This window comes from Diabrotica undecimpunctata, chromosome 1, assembly GCF_040954645.1.
Source record: "Diabrotica undecimpunctata isolate CICGRU chromosome 1, icDiaUnde3, whole genome shotgun sequence".
Lineage (NCBI taxonomy): Eukaryota > Metazoa > Arthropoda > Insecta > Coleoptera > Chrysomelidae > Diabrotica > Diabrotica undecimpunctata.
In genome coordinates, this window is record NC_092803.1 from 130022615 (window position 1) to 130040511 (window position 17897).

General features: G+C 33.6%; 1 protein-coding gene across 11 annotated transcripts in view; it reads right to left on the bottom strand.

Annotated features, from left to right (window-relative positions):
- Nucleotides 1-2076: 2076 nt before the first annotated feature.
- Nucleotides 2077-17897, bottom strand: part of LOC140431731 (facilitated trehalose transporter Tret1-like) — a 66128-nt gene continuing 50307 nt past the window's right edge. For all 11 annotated transcript variants that reach the window (XM_072519631.1, XM_072519654.1, XM_072519640.1 and 8 more), the window contains 2 exons: nt 10951-11153; nt 2077-3505 (listed from right to left, as the gene is read on the bottom strand). In XM_072519631.1, coding sequence (XP_072375732.1) covers nt 2336-3505; nt 10951-11153 — 1373 coding nt within the window. In that variant the 3' untranslated portion in view covers nt 2077-2335. The remainder of the gene's footprint in view (nt 3506-10950; nt 11154-17897) is intronic.

A 17897-nucleotide genomic window follows, 5' to 3' on the forward strand; every position in this document is an offset into this window, starting at 1 on the left:
AGTGGGAAGACTATTATAAAGAACTACTCACAGAAAACCGCCCAGATTTCATAGAGACAGACACAGAACAGGAACAACAACAAAATCAGAATGAAGAACAGATTGAGATAATATTAATTGAAGTAAAGAATGCCATAAACACTTTAAAGAACAAAAAATCAGGGGGACCAGGAGGAATCGTTAATGAACTAATTAAGTACGGAACGGACAAACTACACAGAATTATACACGAAATGTTCAGTAACGCTATAAACCCGAACAAAATACCAGATGAACGGTCCAAAGCATACACAACCTCTACATATAAAAAGGGAGATAAGAAGAAATACAGGAACTACAGAGGCATCAGTGTGATAACATGTATGGGCAGGTTAAATGGAAAAATACTGAAAGAAAAACTGGAAAAATCTATCTCAAATAAAATCGGAGAAGATCAGGCGGGGTTCAAGGCAGGAAGATCTTGCATAGACCACATATATACACTCCAACAATTAATTGAAAAAAAAAAAATAGCAAAAAATAGACCAGTACACATGGCATTCATAGATTAAAAAAAAGGCATATGACATGGTCCCCAGAAAACAACTATGGAACACGATGAAGGAAATCGGAATAACTCAGAGGTTAATAGAAGCCGTAAAAAACCTTTAAAACAACAAAAAGGTAAGAGTTAAAACCGGCAATATATACTCCAGCGAATTTAAGATCACAAAAGGCTTATTGCAGGGATGCTGTACATCTCCGACACTGTTCAAGATATTCCTCGAACAAATATTAAAACAATGGAAAAGGAAATATGAAGGGATGGGAATACCAATTCGGGACAACTTCTTGTACATATTAAGCTTTGCAGATGACCAAGTGGTAACGGCTCAAGATGAAGAAGATCTGTGCTATATGCTCCGAAAATTAGAAAAGGAATACACAAAAAATGGAATGGAAATAAATCTAGAAAAGACCGAATATTTAACAACAGAGCAAGAACCAGTGAGAAACGAAACTTGGAAATTGACGATAATAGGGAAATTAACGGCACTGACAAATTCAAATAATTTAGGATTCATACTCTCAAAAATGGAACCACCGAGCAAGAGATAACCAGCAGATTAGCACAGACAAGAACATGTATTAAACAAATGAACGGGGTACTGTGGGATAGACAGATTCAGACAAAGAAGAGAATTTATAACACCTTGGTACGCAGTATAATGACCTATGGAGCAGAGAATTGGGTAATAAATAAACGAAACAGGTCCAAAATCACAGTAACTGAAATGGAGTTCATGAGAAGAAGCTGCAGAGTAACAAAAATGGATCGCATCAGAAATGAGGAGATAAAACGAAGAATGGCAGTAGAACAAGACATACTCAGCTACATCGAAGAAGAACGTTTAATTTGGTATGGACATGTGAGAAAAACAGATCGTACAAGGTGGATAACAAAGATTTCGGATTGGAACCCAATAGGAAGGAGGAAAAGAGGTAGACCCCGAAGATCATGGAGGGATGAAGTGGACGAGGCCATGGAAAGATGAGACCTTAGAGATGGAGAATGGCAGAACAGAAAGGACTGGAGACGTTGGCTGAAAGAAGGAAGGCGGCGACAGCTGTAAAAATCCTTATATAGATAGATAGATAGAACGGAGACTTTTACTTCTGTTGAATGCTTTGCTAGCCCGTTGGCATTCCATACAACTATTTTAAGCAACTTAATCATTTTGTTAATTTGGTCACGACAGAGGGGTAAGAAGTTCATCTATATCATTCGTATTTTGAACTCTTTGTGTGCTTCCTGCATTATTTAATATTTCTTGTGGCTGATTATTTGTAACCTGATCATAATAATTAATACCGGGTTGTAAGTGTCCAGAATTTATATGAGCTGTAGGAGAACATTATTTTGGTATAAAAGTCAGCAACCTTCATAATTTGCAGGGTAGTTACTCTTGTAAAGTATGTATTTTATATTGGCTGTCCCTTCTTTACGTGCATATAGCTCAGTTGTATAGCTGAAGATGAGACATAAAGTAAAAAATTGGGAAATGTTTGTTTATATAAAAAAACCAGCCATTTTTCATAAAAAAGTATTTTTATCAAATAAAAATATATTACATAATAATCGAAACAAACACAGCATCAATTTCAAATATTCGAGTAACATTTTTAAAACAATTCAATAAATAGAAAAATTAGGACTTAACCTACTTTCAATCACTTATCAATTTTTCAAAAATAAATAAGATTCGTGTTGTGTTTACAAAACACTGTTTTATAAAATAAAATAACTTTACTTGACTATACAAGTACAGCAAATTAATCCTACAATAATTTCGTATCATAATTTGCTTTCTATTCTTTCGGCTCCTTCTTCTGCGTCAAATGCAACATTATGGCATCCGTTTTCTTGTGATCCTTTTTTCTTGTTTCTTCTAACACTATTGCTTAATTTTGTTCTTCCAGCAAAGTGTTCGCTTATTTCATAGAGCGTCTTTCCCTCAGTTTCGGGAAGAACGAAATATAAACCTACAGCCCCCAATAAGCCTACAGTGGTATAAAACCAAAATACCCAAGGGAAACCAAAGTTTGAGACCATTCCTAAGAAAGTTTTGTTTGCAATAAAACCGAATACATACCCTACCCCTGCAGAAAAACCAGAAGAAAATGCTCGTATTTCTACAGCAAATAGCTCACCAATTAATATAAATGGCAACCCCTTGATTCCTACATATGCGAAGAATCCAAATAAGATAAGGCATGTTGCAGGTATCCAGTTACCCTGTTCCAAATTTACTGGTTCTTCGCTCACTTCCGATGGATCAAATTTAAGAATATTTTTGTTGTATGCATATATACCTACTATTAAACAACAAATTCCTGACATAAACAGTGAAAAAAAGGTTAAAGTTCTTTTTCCTAAAAATCTGATGGAAGTAACGCACACAAAACTTCCCAGAAGTTGCATTACTCCCAAAATAATCGTTAAATAGTAAGGATCAATAGAAACTTCCATCTGTTGGAATATTTTAATGGCATACACTTGGAATGGCCCGTATCCATTAAAATGTCCAAGGAAAAACACAAAAGCCAATAAGGAGCTTGGATATATAAAGATACGTTTCGAAAAAAGCTTTAAATTTTTCAATTTCTGCGAAATCACTTCTTTAAAACTGCCTGATTCTTTTTCATTATAAATCTGCTTATGCAGTTCTTGAAATTCATCCTGAATATCTTCTATAGCAGTCCATCCCCTTAACCACGCTATACTTTTCTTGGCTTCTTCTATGCGATTTTTAGATATTAGCCACACGGGTGTTTCTGGTACAATCATCAGCAAAAGAAATGAAATGATGGGTATAAAACAATTTACCAGGGTCACTGTACGCCATTTCATAAATGATCCCAAGATAAACTGGCTTAACATTCCCAATGTGACTGTCATGGTGCCAGTGCATGAGAGAATTCCTCGAAGATGTGGTTGGGTTACCTCTGCTACGTATGTTAATACCTAAAAAAGAGTTTGATATTAATGTTACATATTTTTTAAATAATGGTTTTTTTTGCACATGTGAGTCCATTTCCAAAATTGGTAAGAAATGAAAAGAAAAGACTCACAATTTGTTGTATTGTACATTATACGACCGATTTAAGGCTCTAAAATTTTCAGCCGATTATAAGGTTCTTAGTTAAGTAAGTTTAATTCAAGACCTGACAATTTAATGCAAATGGAGAGCCCGAAATTGGTCGCCCAATGTACAATAAAACTTTTTGGTTAGGTGGTTTTTCCTCTTTTCGTATAGCTATTTATAAGTTTTATCAGGCTGAATTATATTCACAAAGGAATATGCTAACCACGATTTTACTTATTTTCCACAGTAGATCAGTGCGAATCAGGGTCAATGCCGTCGAATAAAGGTGTTTAACAACAATCGCAGTGAGAAAAACACAACCGAGGAAAAGGCAGCCAGTTGCTTGGTGGAATAACGAAATTGTACAGGCACTCACTTTTTCTAAACATTCTTTTAAAGTTTACAAAAAATATAATCAAAAAAAGAAAACGAGAAAGTTGGAAAAACTACATGTCTTCAATAAATTCTTTCACTCCCTGAGGTAATATATCGAACAAATTCCGCAGAATAAATGGGAAAAAATATTTCCGAGATATAGATTCACACAATAACCAAATGCATTCACGAAAGCATTCAAGGAAGATATTCTAAAACTACTAGCAGATATAATATGAACTCAATTCTAGTGATTCAAATTATTATAGCATATCTTTTCCAGAACAAAAGAGACTAATGGAGGATTTATACACAAATAACCGAGAACGAAAGTCCAATAAAAAAAACCTATAAGTCTTCAGGAATTAGAATTATATTTAAATGTATAAATTTGACGCCAGGACCTGATGATATCCACCCTATTTTCTTACGAAATCTTCGTCTGAATGCAAAACTAATGTTAGTTGATATTTTAAACAATATTTTTATTCACAATGACTCCTGATCTATGGTTATAGGCAACTATAATTACAATCCTTAAATATAATAAACCAAAAGACGATCCAAATTCCTATCGCCCAATATTCCTTACGTGCTGTACCTGCAAACTTACAAAGTGAATTTCATACGTGTAGATCCACAATAGACAATCTAATAATACGTAAGTCTTAAAAAACACTTCAATATTGAAATGTTCAAGGGCATATGCTGTCCTTTATTAAAAATTTTCTACCACAAACTTTTCGAGTTAAAATCGATGGATTTACATCTTCTAAACGAGTATTTTAAAACGGCACTTCACAAGGATATATAAGTCCAATACTCTTTCTAATTGCAATAAATAATATTGTAAGGCAAATAAAGCTACGTGTATTTACTAGCCTATATGCAGATCACTTAGTCCTTTATCTAAAAACAAACAATGTAACTCTGGGATCACATATACCAGCTTAAACACAACTGAACGCTGGTCTCAAAACAAGTGTTTTATATTCTCTGGTGAAAAGACACGTTTTAATTTTTAACAAAAGAAAAAATTATCCAAATTTTCATTTAACATTAAACGAAGTTAACCTTGAACGCAACTTAAAATGGGAGTGCCACATAACCAATCTGCAATGTTCTTGCCAATCCAGAACTATCCTACTAAAAATACTATCAAGTATCTCTTTGGGGCCTGATACAACAACTTTACTTACATCATTAATACGAAGTAAATTAGACCACGGTTGTTTATGCTACAATACTGGTAATAGAAAATCTTTAAAACACTTGACTGCATTCAAAATACATGCTTGAGATTCTTTTTAGGTGCTTCAAGAACCAGTACAGTTAGTACCTTACAAGTTCTGGCTAATGAACTCACCTTAATCCAAAAAAAGAACTCCTGTCACTAAATTAGGTTGCCAGAATTTCAGCAAACAAAAGCAACGTAGCCTACTTAACAATGTTTTGCATAAAAAATGTATCTTTCGACCGTTACAGAAACATTGAAAGATAGATGCTACCATTTCCTGAGCGAATAAAACGTTTTGTCTTAATTTAGAATAATTCAGTTTTGACTTTGCCTATTCGTGTAAATTTTCCTCCCTGGATGATCAAACCTCCAAAAACATATATGTCTCTAAAAAAGATCCCCAAACATTCCACACATTCTTTTCCTATTCAGCAATCTTTTAAAAATTTAATACCCAAATACCAAACAACCCATTAAATCTTCACTGATGCTTTCAAATGTTATGCAGACCATATCTGCGAAAACATCAAGTCCACAGTACAAATTCCAACAAATTGTTTTATATATAGCGAAGAAATTGCGGCAAGTCACCAGGCCATAAAAAAATGTAATTTTGTCTATGAAAGTAAATTTGTTATCATCATCAATTCAATGAGTACACTTGCAATAAAACGGTTATATACAACTCACGTTATTCTTCTATTAAAGAAGAATTATCTTATCTACGTGCTCAACACAAAGCTATTTCCTTTATCTGCGTACCTTCCCATATGGTAAAGAGTGGCAATGAGGAAGTGACCACTCTGGCAAGATATACAATAATCGACCAAAATATTGCTATCATAAATCAAACACCTTGTACTAATCACAAAGTAAACATGAAAGACCAGAGCATGGCAGACTATTTGGGATTACACTACCACCAAACTCAAAGAATGCCTAGGTCAAATAGGAACCACATTAATTTTATCAAGTAATAGAAAAGACCAAGTGATGATCAACCGACGTCGAATAGGACATACTCTACTTACGCAAAAATATATCTTCAACAAGGAGGCTGCTCCAATATGTACCAAGTGCAACACTTAGTTATCAGTGAAACATATAAATATCGAGTGTTCAGTATGCAAGAACAAAACGATCGCGTGTGTCCTGAGTGACAATTTAAAAATTGGTGCTGACTTTAAATTTAACATCTTTTTTAAATTATCTCAAAACTACCAAACTATTTGTCAAATTGTAAAGTACTCGTATTTTTATGTAATAACATGTATCTTACTGTCTGTGCATGTACTCCCGCTAAATTACGCCGTATGTCTTAGTGGTTGATGCAGGTACATTTGTATAAATAAAAAAATGTATTTAAGATTAGATCCTATTTGTAATTTTGTGATACTTAGTTTATATTAATTCTGATTTTTAATTTTCTTAAAGTTCCTTTACTTTTCTTGTATGAGATTTATCGCTAAGTATTATTGATGTCATTTTTGTTATATTTCTGCATTTAACTTATGGACGGTTATGTGGACTTATAGCTTTGGTTTTTGACTGTAAGTTTATAGTGGTAGAATGGTATAGAATCTTACTATTTTGACATCAACCAAGGATATATTGTTTTCGAGATGATAAAAGGGATTTGTATTAACGTCTCTATAATAACTCTGCGTGGCTAGCTACTTGAAAATTCTAGAAACACTCTTTTTTCAGCTTTTAGAGGAGCATTGTTACACTTACTTGACCAAAGCATAGATCAGGATTGTGTTTCCTAAACTATAGAGCTGACTTAAAATTCCCTTTGAGTTACCTAAGCATCAAGTGTTCGCCTTCGGCCCATCTGACTATAACATACTTATTTACATGATAAAAAAACATTTTTTCGTAAGTTTAAGTCCGAGTACGCGCTAGCATCGCTATCGTATATTGCTAGAGTATTTAGCGCATAATAGCAGGGCAGTGCCTACATCCATTTGCTTTCTATTCTGCTATTTTGTCTACAGTATTATACATCACCTAAGCATCAAGTGTTCGCCTTCGGCCCATCTGACTATAACATGCTTATATACATGATAAAAAAACATTTTTTCGTAAGTTTAAGTCCGAGTACGCGCTAGCATCGCTATCGTATATTGCTATAGTATTTAGCGCATAATAGCAGGGCAGTGCCTACATCCATTTGCTTTCTATTCTGCTATTTTGTCTACAGTATTATACATCCATCTTTTCAATTTTACTTCCATTTTTCATACCGATTACTAACAATGTTACTTGTCATGTGTGAATGGGTACTTTTAATACCGGTATAATACAATTTCATGTAAAAAAATGCTAGTAGTGTGGAAAATGCGGGAATAAGCGCAACATATGAGAAAATACAAACTATATACCTTGACACTTCAGGAAATAAGATGCGAAAAGGATGAAAATAAAAAAGAAAAGCTTCACACTGTGTTATTCCGGAGAAAATAACTAGGGAAAACATGGAACAGCATTTATGATCAGCAACAAACTAAGAAGCAGAGTCATGGATTTCAAAGGAATTAGTGGAAGAATTTCATATATCAAAATCAAGAACACACAAGCAAATATGCCAATAACAAAGGTTTAAGATCCAATAGAAGATGCAAGTAATAAAGACAAATTAAACTTCCACGAGCAACTAGAAGAGGCTTGTGAAAACGTAGCCAGAAACGACATTCTAATGATAATAGGAGACTTCAATACCAAGAGTGAATCAAAAGAGTGGTTTGATAAATAATGCAAGGCAAAAAATATAAAGAAAAAACAAGTACGGACTGCATGGATAAAAATTAGGACATATGAAAAACAATTCACAAAGAAACAAATGATAATAGAACAAGACTATGTAGCTTAGCTTAGCCGATAAATACACATTTTGTCAGTACAGAATTCCACAATAAAAAGCAACATAAAATAGTATGGCTATTTCCAGGGCGAACAGAACGTAACCAAATAGATTATGAACTTATTTCAAAAAAATGGCTAAGACTAACACAAGCTGTCAGATTATATAGCGGAGCAAACGCTGACACAGACCATATACAGACCACATATTAATAATAGCAAAAGGAAGTTTTTTTCATTCAAATCAATCAGTGATCCGAAAGATAGGGGAAATCTGTTTAAAACTTGAATTTAATTCTATCGTGGAAAATTTTGCAGTTTCTGTGCTGATGCTAACTTCAATATCACTACTCCTTATTGAAGAAACAACTGATGCATATTTACAAGTTGAAGGAATTTTTCCTGAATTTGATGACAAAACTTAATGAATTTTTGCAGTACTTTGAAAACACCTATATTAGAGATCGTGAAGTCATATATGGTCATGGTCAAATGCTGCAGTCAAATATAATGAGTTTTTGTAATATGTATTTTTAATCTAAATTTTGATAAGTTTTAACAAAGACTCATTACATTTGTACATCTTGTAATTTTTTTCTTTTATTGCATTATAAAAATTCTTGAAAAAAGAAATAAAATTTTCCAAAAGCTTATACTAATTCACTAACCTGGACCTTATCCTTTTTTTTTTTTGTTTATTTTCGTTATTATTACAAGAAGAATATTGTCAACATACGGTAGGTAATTAAAGTACTACCCTTTTATATTTACACTAAAAAAAGTTTCAATCCAATTTTTTAAGTAAATTTTCCAGCGGCGGGCGTAATTTCGGCCGGTAATCCCTTGGCCTACCTGCATAAATCAAGGGGTACCATTTATGACAGGGGTAATTTCGGCCGAGGGGTTGATGTTTACGATGAGATTAAAATATTGGTAATTACGCTTCATAGTTTCTGTAAAATATTAATTGTGTATTTATTTGGAAATACCTAATCCTGTGTACCTGTCGGAAATACCTTTAATTTACTTATCTCTTTATTCTAATAACTATGTTGTACCTACTTAAGATTATTCCTTTAAATGTATAAAATTCACAAATAACAGGTATAAAATTATTATAGCTAGTCAGTATTATAACTTATCTTGAAGCTACTAGTCGATAGAAAGCATAAAATATATTATTTGTATACGATGGCATCTGTTTCAGTAATTAAGAGTTCACGCGGTTGTGACTTACTAGTTGTAGAAAAGTTTCAGTTTTGTAAACAGGACGTATTAAAAAGTGGTGAAGTACGTTGGAGGTGTATAAAGAAAAATTTAAGATGTTTAGCCAAACTGTACACTGTTGGTGCGGAATACACAGTTACTAGAAGTGAATTAATCCACAACCACGAGTCCGATGAAACTACGTTGGAGAGAAAAATAGTGACGACTTCATGCAAGCGCAAAGCTGAGGAAGACATATCGGAGAAACCTTCAAAAATTATTAAAAGCGTTCTTTCAAATCATTTGCCAGAGAATTTGTCATCGATAGATGTCAGTCTAATAAGAAGAAATTTGTACAACAGCCGCCGTAAGCTCTTACCAGCCCTGCCTAAGGATATTCACGATGTACATTCTGTACTCGATAGTTATGGACCGAAAACCACAACAGGTGAAAATTTTTTGTTTATTAACAGCACAGCTGATAATATCATTGTTTTTTCTTGCCATACAAATATAATAAGTTTATGTAAAATGAAAGATTTTTACATGGATGGCACATTTTCTTATTGTACAAAATATTTTTATCAGTTATTTACCATCCATGGACTGGAAAATGGGCATTATGTTCCTCTTTTGTATTGTCTGTTGCCCAATAAGACCAGTGACACATATATGAGACTTTTTCTGTTGGTAAAATCTAAAATTTTTGAACTTTATAATATTGTTTTTGAACCGAAGGAGGTATTTGTGGATTTTGAAATCGCAATTCATAACGCATTAAAAGTTGTCTTTCCCAAAACCAAACTAAATGGTTGTAGATTCCACTTGCACCAGGCGTGGTATAGGAAAATACAATCATTAGGGTTAACCCAAATGTATAAAGATAAAAACTGCGAGGAAAGCAAATGGCTTACTCATACTTTTGGGCTAACTTATTTAGACCCCTCTGAAGTTGAAGATTGTTTCATATTTGATCTTATGTCATACAAACCGGACCATAAACTTATAGATAAATACGCAGACTATTTATTAGAAAACTACATAGCGCCAGAATCTCATTTTCCACCAAATATATGGGCATATGAAAACCCATCAATTAAAAGAACCACAAATGCCTGCGAATCATTCCATTCGCACTTTAATTCTAGTTTTTATTCAAGTCACCCTTCTATATTTATTTTTATAGAAAAATTAAAAGATTGTCAGATCGATGCATATTTAAAAATAAAAAATTTAAATATTCCAGCAAAAATTAAAGACAAACAAGTAAAAAACAAACTAAAATTTATCGAAAACATGGTAAATATGCTTCGATCTGACAATATTTCTAGAATTAATTTCGTTAAATCTGTATCACATCAAAACGTTTTTTAAAAATTTATAGTTTACTTAATTTATAGAAATAAGTTGATGTAATAATTTTATTGAAATAAAGAAATATTTTAATATAAAGCATTCTGTTATTTTATTTGATTTGCGGCCGAAAATACCTATGAGATAAGGAAGCAACTTAAAACCTCCGGCCGAATTTACCTACCGGCTTTTAGTACCTGCTCTTTTTCCGGCCGAAATTACGCCCGCCCTCTTCCAGTACTTGGTTTACAACCTAAGAAAAATAAACAAACAAAACATAAGATTACTTACCGGGGCTTCCAATAAACCGCCGCTGAACCCTAATATGGACGCAGCAACAAAAATGATCCAAGATTTCGTGGAAAAGTGGAAAAGCAGCCATGATACTATAAATGGTATGTTAATAATCTGCATTGCTCTTTTCCTTCCAATCGCTTGCGTGATGGAACCAGAGATCAAACAACCCATGGGTATAAATATTAGATTTATAGAACCTGCAAGTAAGTGTTTTATATAGGAAGTGGATATACTTAGTGTGGCCAATTTAGATTAGTTTAATTTAAAATATGAAGTTATAAAAGACTTAGTTCTTTTATTACTATTTTTATATATTTTTTACTTTTCTACTTTTTACTATTTTATTTTAGTCGAAAGTAGGAAGATTTATTATATAACAAATTTTTTTATTACTTAATTGAATTTCGCAAAAATATCCTTATCGATGACGAAGTTATAACAGATTAAAATTCACTTACAAATAAACAAATTGTATCCAAAAATTTTACGTTTAAAATAAAAAAAATACAAAGTATACAAAAAAAATACAAAAAAATTTAAAATATTCCATTTTTTAGGGATAATACAGTTCTTTTTTTACTACAAAAAATACTAGACCATTAAGTTTAGAGTATCTTCAGTCAGTGACTAAAATTGTTTGTGTCTTTATTTTCAAAAATTATAAAAAACTCTGAAACCCGTCAACTTTTAAATATAAATGTGCGCTTTTTAAATACAGTGTGGCGCACCGAAAACGAAACAGAGGCATTTACTGGCAGATGATTCCTTTTTTGAAAAAACGCTCGGACCCGTCGATTTTGTTTTCGAGGGGGACACAAAATTGGCATAAAATCACTTTACCATTTGCAGCCCCTTAAGCGGGGGTGGCATCATCCCTAAAATCTTAAATGAAAAGGGGGATCGAATGATCCATTATTTGAAAGGTCTTCCAACTCCCTTTATAATGATGTAAAATTCATGTATTCAATTCAGTAGTTTTGGAGATTTATTGATTTAAAGTTTAAAGTAGACTTTAATAGGTACATCAAATTAGTTTGTACTTCTTTCAGAAGAAATTTGAGTAAAAGCATTTTCTTGATAAGTAAATGCTTTTATTTACTACGCCCATGGTTTATTATTAATAAAAATAGCAATTGAAGTGTCCTTTGTGACAAAATAAGTTGTTTCTTGAAGAAAGATAAGTAGAGAATGCCACGTACTTATTTTAAATAGGAATAATGTACTATACATTAGTTTGCGATTGATTTGACCAATCTTTGTTGTTAAAATATCATTTATTACTTTATACATAAATTAACCATGGTATATTCCACGGCAGAAAGGGTTGAAATTATTAAAATATTTTTCGGAAATAATCAGTGCGCTAATAGAACAGCACAAATTTTTAATGAGCGACATGAGAACAATAATGTGCACCGAAAATATGTTCTAGAACTTGTAGCTAAATTTCGGGAAACTGGATCAGTCGCCAATAAAAAACGTAATATTGAAAATCCTATAAGGAACGAAGCAACAGAAGTGGGGGTTTTAGGGCAAGTTATTGTAGATCCTACATTAAGTACCCGCAAATTGCAAACTTCGTGTGGTGTTAGTCGACGTACTATCCAACGGATTCTAAAGGCCCATAATTTTCATCCGTATAAAATTCACCTTGTACAAGAACTTAATGAAGACGATTTTGATAAGCGATTAGAATTTTGTGAAGTTATGAGTGAACGAATTACAAACGATGAATGAACGAATGTTCCTTTTTTTTAAATGGCGAAGTAAATCGTCATAATTGTCGATATTGGTCGGACTCTAATCCCAGAATTTACCATCAGGTACACACACAGCAGCCACAAAAATTAAATGTTTGGGCTGACATTTTTGGCGATCATTTGGTTGGTCCTTTTTTCTTACCTGGAAATTTGACTGGTGAAATGTATTTGGAATTACTGCAAAATGCCATAGATCCTGCGCTAACAGATATAATTGAAAATCAGAATGATAGTCGATACGTTGAGAATATGTTGATGTTCCAACAGGATGGTGCCCCACCACATTACGCATTAAGAGTTCGGCATTATTTAGATCAGACCTTTCCAGGTCAATGGATTGGTAGAAGAGGTGCCGTTGAATGGCCCCCAAGATCGCCAGATTTATCACCTTTGGATTTCTTTTTGTGGGGTTACTTAAAAAGCAAAATCTATGCTACTCAGCCAACATCCTTAGAAGATTTACGACAAAGAATTGTGAATGAGTGCCATCAAATTACTCCTCAAATATTGCAAAATGTCCGGCAACGTTTTCAGCAAAATCTTTATTATTGCATGGAAAGTAATGGTGGTCATTTTCAACATTTACTCGGCTGACAGGTCAGTTCATTCTTTATTTTTTAACAACTTTGCTGCTATGTATTGATCTCCTCTTACGATGATGTATTTAAACTTTAAATCAATAAATCCCAAAACTACTGAATTGAAGTACATGAATTTTACATCATTGTAAAGGGAGTTGAAAGACCTTTTAAATGATGGATCATTCGACCCACCTTTCCATTTAAGATTTTAGGGATGGTGCCACCCCCGCTTAGGGGCTGCAAATGTTAATGTGATTTTATGCCAATTTTGTTTCCCCCTCGATAACAAAATCGACGGGTCCAAGCGTTTTTTTTTTTAAGGAATCATCTGCCAGTAAATGCATCTGTTTCGATTTCGGTGCGCCACCCTGTATAAATTAAATGTACAGGCTAAAATTCACACAAGTCTAGCATAGTCCATAATCTTTATTTTTAATGAAACACTCTATACTTATAAACACTTCTATATTTTTAAAAGCTATTTAACAACCTGATCTAAACAAACTATATCATGTAGGGTCTATTATGAATCGTACAGAGTGAAATTTTGAAATTACACAGAGTGGAAACCACTTATGAAATAAAATTGTTTGTGTCCTTATTTTAAAATATGAAAAACGCTGGGACCTGTCAACGTTTAAATATTAATATGCGCTTAAAATAGATTGTGTCTATGAATGAAGAATGAACATATTTTGCGCTTCTATTACAAGGCCACAAAACTCGGTGAAGAAATTTGGGTTATCAACAACACCTGTATTCCAAATTTTGTAGGAAGTACCCTGAGATCCAAGAATCTGAACAGGAAGTAGCAGATTAATACTGGGTAATTATAAGAAACAATCTTATGTCACAAAATAGACGCAATACCATCAGAAGCGAAGACGAACAGGAGATTCATAACCAAGGGTAGTTGTAAATCTAATGATATACACTAACAGATTTCTGAGTTTGACATACAAGAAAGTCAAGTTAATAAGACGCAACAGGACAAAAAATCCACTTAATGACTCCAATTTTATTACTCGGGGGTTTTCGAGGTCGCTGAATACGAATATGATAACGCTGATGGTTCTCGAGCTACCTGGTGCTCAGGATGGACCTTATCTCCTAGAGTATGTTAATTTCATTCTAATTTAGTCGATAGTCATTACGCAGGGGTTTTTGAGGTCACTAAACACAAATATGTTAACGACGATGGTCGTCGAGGTACCTTGTGCTCAGGGTGGATCTAGTCTTCTGAAGTTTTATGTTATATTTATTCGAAATCAGTCAAAAGTCATTACTCGGATGTGTTTGGGGTTGTTGAACACGATGCAAGTTTCATTCTAAATCAGTCGACAGTCATTGCTCGGGGTTTTTGAGGTCGCTGAAGACGAATATTTCGTTAAAAAATGGCCTTAGAATACCTTATGCAACTTTATATAAAGCTTTAAAAAATTACCCAAAACATTATTTTTTAAATTTGGTGCTTTTAAGCAGTGGGTAGCACTGATGAAGTGTCAGGGGATACACATCATAATCTCATAGCTACATAGTTGAAGTGCGTTTTTTGTTTGATACCACACTTTCATACAAATCTTAAATAACAAATTAACAAAAAACTTCAGGAGACAAGGTTTATGCTGGGCCCTAGATACCTTGGAGATTATCGTGGTCGTAAACGTAGTGTTTAGCAACCCCAAAAACTTGCAAGTAGTGAGTTTTGACTGATAAATAACATCAAACTGTAGGAGACGAGGTCCACACTGGGCTCTAGGTAGCTCGAGGCACATCGCCGTCATAATATTTTTGTTCATCAATTTTGAAAACCTCTAAGTAATGATTTTCGACTAGTTTCGAATGAAAATAACATAATTCCAGAAGACGAGATCCACCCTAGGCACAGGGAAGTTCGAGGATTATCGTCGTTCTTATATTTGTATTTAGATGCCTCGAAAATCTACAAGTTATGACTGACAACTGATTCATAATTAAAGTAACATATTCCAGGAGGGCGTCCATCATCGGCACCAAGTAGCTTGAGGGCCACCGTCGTTATCATATCTATGTTCAGGGACCTCGAAAACCCCCCGAGTAACAAAATTAAATTCATTCCTGTCAATTTTTTTCAAATGTTCAATTTTTCTTATGCACAAAATACAATTTTCCTTTTACCACCATGAATTTTATTTACCAATATTCCTGACACTTTCTCGAATTGAATGCAAAAGTTTCACAGCGATTTATCTTACTGCGGATAATTGGCAGTTTTAGTGTTTCGTTTCCTTACCTAAATTTAATTGATTAAGAAATTATTTGCAATAATACAAATTGTTTTGGGAAAACCAACTTTCCACATCAGCTGCTCTTTAACACCAATGCTAGATAGATTGAACATACGACGCACAATTGTCAACACTTAAGTACTACTCTCTATGAGCGCTATTCCTAACTCAGGGACTTCTTCTTCTTCCTTTTATATAGACATGACACTGTCTGTTTTTCAATGTGCCTCCAGTAAGTTCTCGTTTCATCGTTTTCGTGCTCTTCCTACTGATCGTCTTCCTATTGGGGAACCGTCTCTAGCCGTCTTTACTACTCTATTTGTTGTCATTCGGCTTTATGATCGTTCCATTCTACGCTTCTATTTCTTACCCAGTTTTTGATATTCTCCACCTTGCATCTACGTCGTATATCTGTACTTCTAGCTCAGTTCCATAGTGTCTTACTATCAATTTTTCTAAGTGTTTTCATCTCTGCTGTTTCTAACATCATTTTAGTCCTCTCTGTGTCAGGTCTTGTTTCTGTCGCATATGTTCTTATTGATCTGATGACTGTTTTGTAAATTCTGCTTTTCGTTTCTTTCCCGATATTTTTATTTCTCCATATTGTTTCATTTAGGCAGCCTGCGGTTCTGTTTGCTCTATTTACTTGATCTTCCAATTCAGTTTCAAGCTTTCCTTAGCTAGATAATGTGATGCCTAGATATTTAAACTCCATCACTTGTTCTATTATCTGACCTTCCAGCTCCAATTTACATCTTAGTAAATTTGCTGTTATAACCATGCATTTTGTCTTTGTTGGGGAAATTAACATGTTAAATTTTCTGGCGGTTATATTAAATTGGTGCAGCATACGTTGTAAATCATCTTCACTTTGAAAGAGTAGCATTGCTTCGTCTGCATAGCATATTATTTTAAGTTGTTTTTCTCCCATTTGGTATCCTTATTTAGTTCTTACTTTTTTTATTATTGCATCCATAATCAGGTTGAACAATAGAGGACTCAGGGAATCTCCCTCTCATATCCCATTGCCAGCTTCAATAGAGTAGGTTAGTTCTTCTTATACTTTTACTTTTATTGTGATGTTTTGGTAGATATTTTGGGACAAACTTATTTGATACCGAAGTAATATCATAACAGATAAATACCGCCGAATTGCTAGTATTGCAACTTTAAATAAATTGGTCACACCTTGTGCAACCTGGCGTATCTACATGTACTCTAAACAATATAATAGAACCTCAACAGAAAGAGTACGCTAAAGCTTTATGAGCTGCAAAGAAGATTATCATCGACTTAGTCATTTTTAAACAGGCATACACCAAAAAAAGAATCTACTACATTTGTTGACTACAGAAAATCGTTTGACTCAGTACTGCATAAATAGATTATTAAGAATATCTAAAGTTGATAATAATATAAAACAAAATATATATATAAAACAAAATATATAATGATAAAATAGAAGACTAAAATGAACTTCCAAAATGCAATTCACCTAGTGAAAATAAGATAGAATCCGAAAGGAGTCTCATTTTAAGTCCTCTGTGGTACTGTTCCAGCTACTTAACCCTGCTGACTCAGTTTTAGCATTAAAAATAACAATCCTGTAGTGGCGAAGTTAATCATTATTTGTATATAGAAGATTTAAAATGAATGGTTTTCATTCGGAACCACCTCGATCGGATAGAAATACCTTTTTCAGGAAAAATTGCACACCTGGATGGGTAAAATTGCGCTTGGGCGGTATCCCAATGTAGCAAATTAAAAATATTTCAAAAATACAGTGTTTAACTATTTGTTGACATCAGGAAATATTCTCTGAAATAGAAGGTTCGATACTCGTCATTCAGATTAAGTTTTATCTACCAACCAAAAATTAAATAAAATATATCATGTCAAAGATTCTCAGATGCAAAACAACAAATGCCAACTAGGATGTCAGGTTCAATAAACCATCCATCTTACCTGGAGCTGCCAGGCATTTATTGCAACTGAAACTTCTCGAAAGCAACCATCTCCCTTGGGTATTATCAATACCTCTCTGAGAGTACGCTTGAAAATAACATCTAGCTATAGTGGGATCGCGCTGTGCTCACAAATTAACTATTGCTACGTAATAGACCAGATCTTGTATTAGTTAATAAATAAACTAGACAAACAACATCTATTGATTTGGTGATACCTAACAAAAATAATGTGAGTGTTAAATACAACGAAAAGATCGCCCAATGTGAAGATCTGAAAACACAAATAAGAAGTCAATGAAGAATGGAAAAGCCCAGACGATACCTATTATTTTCTCTACTACTGATGTCATCTTTACGTCTGACCTT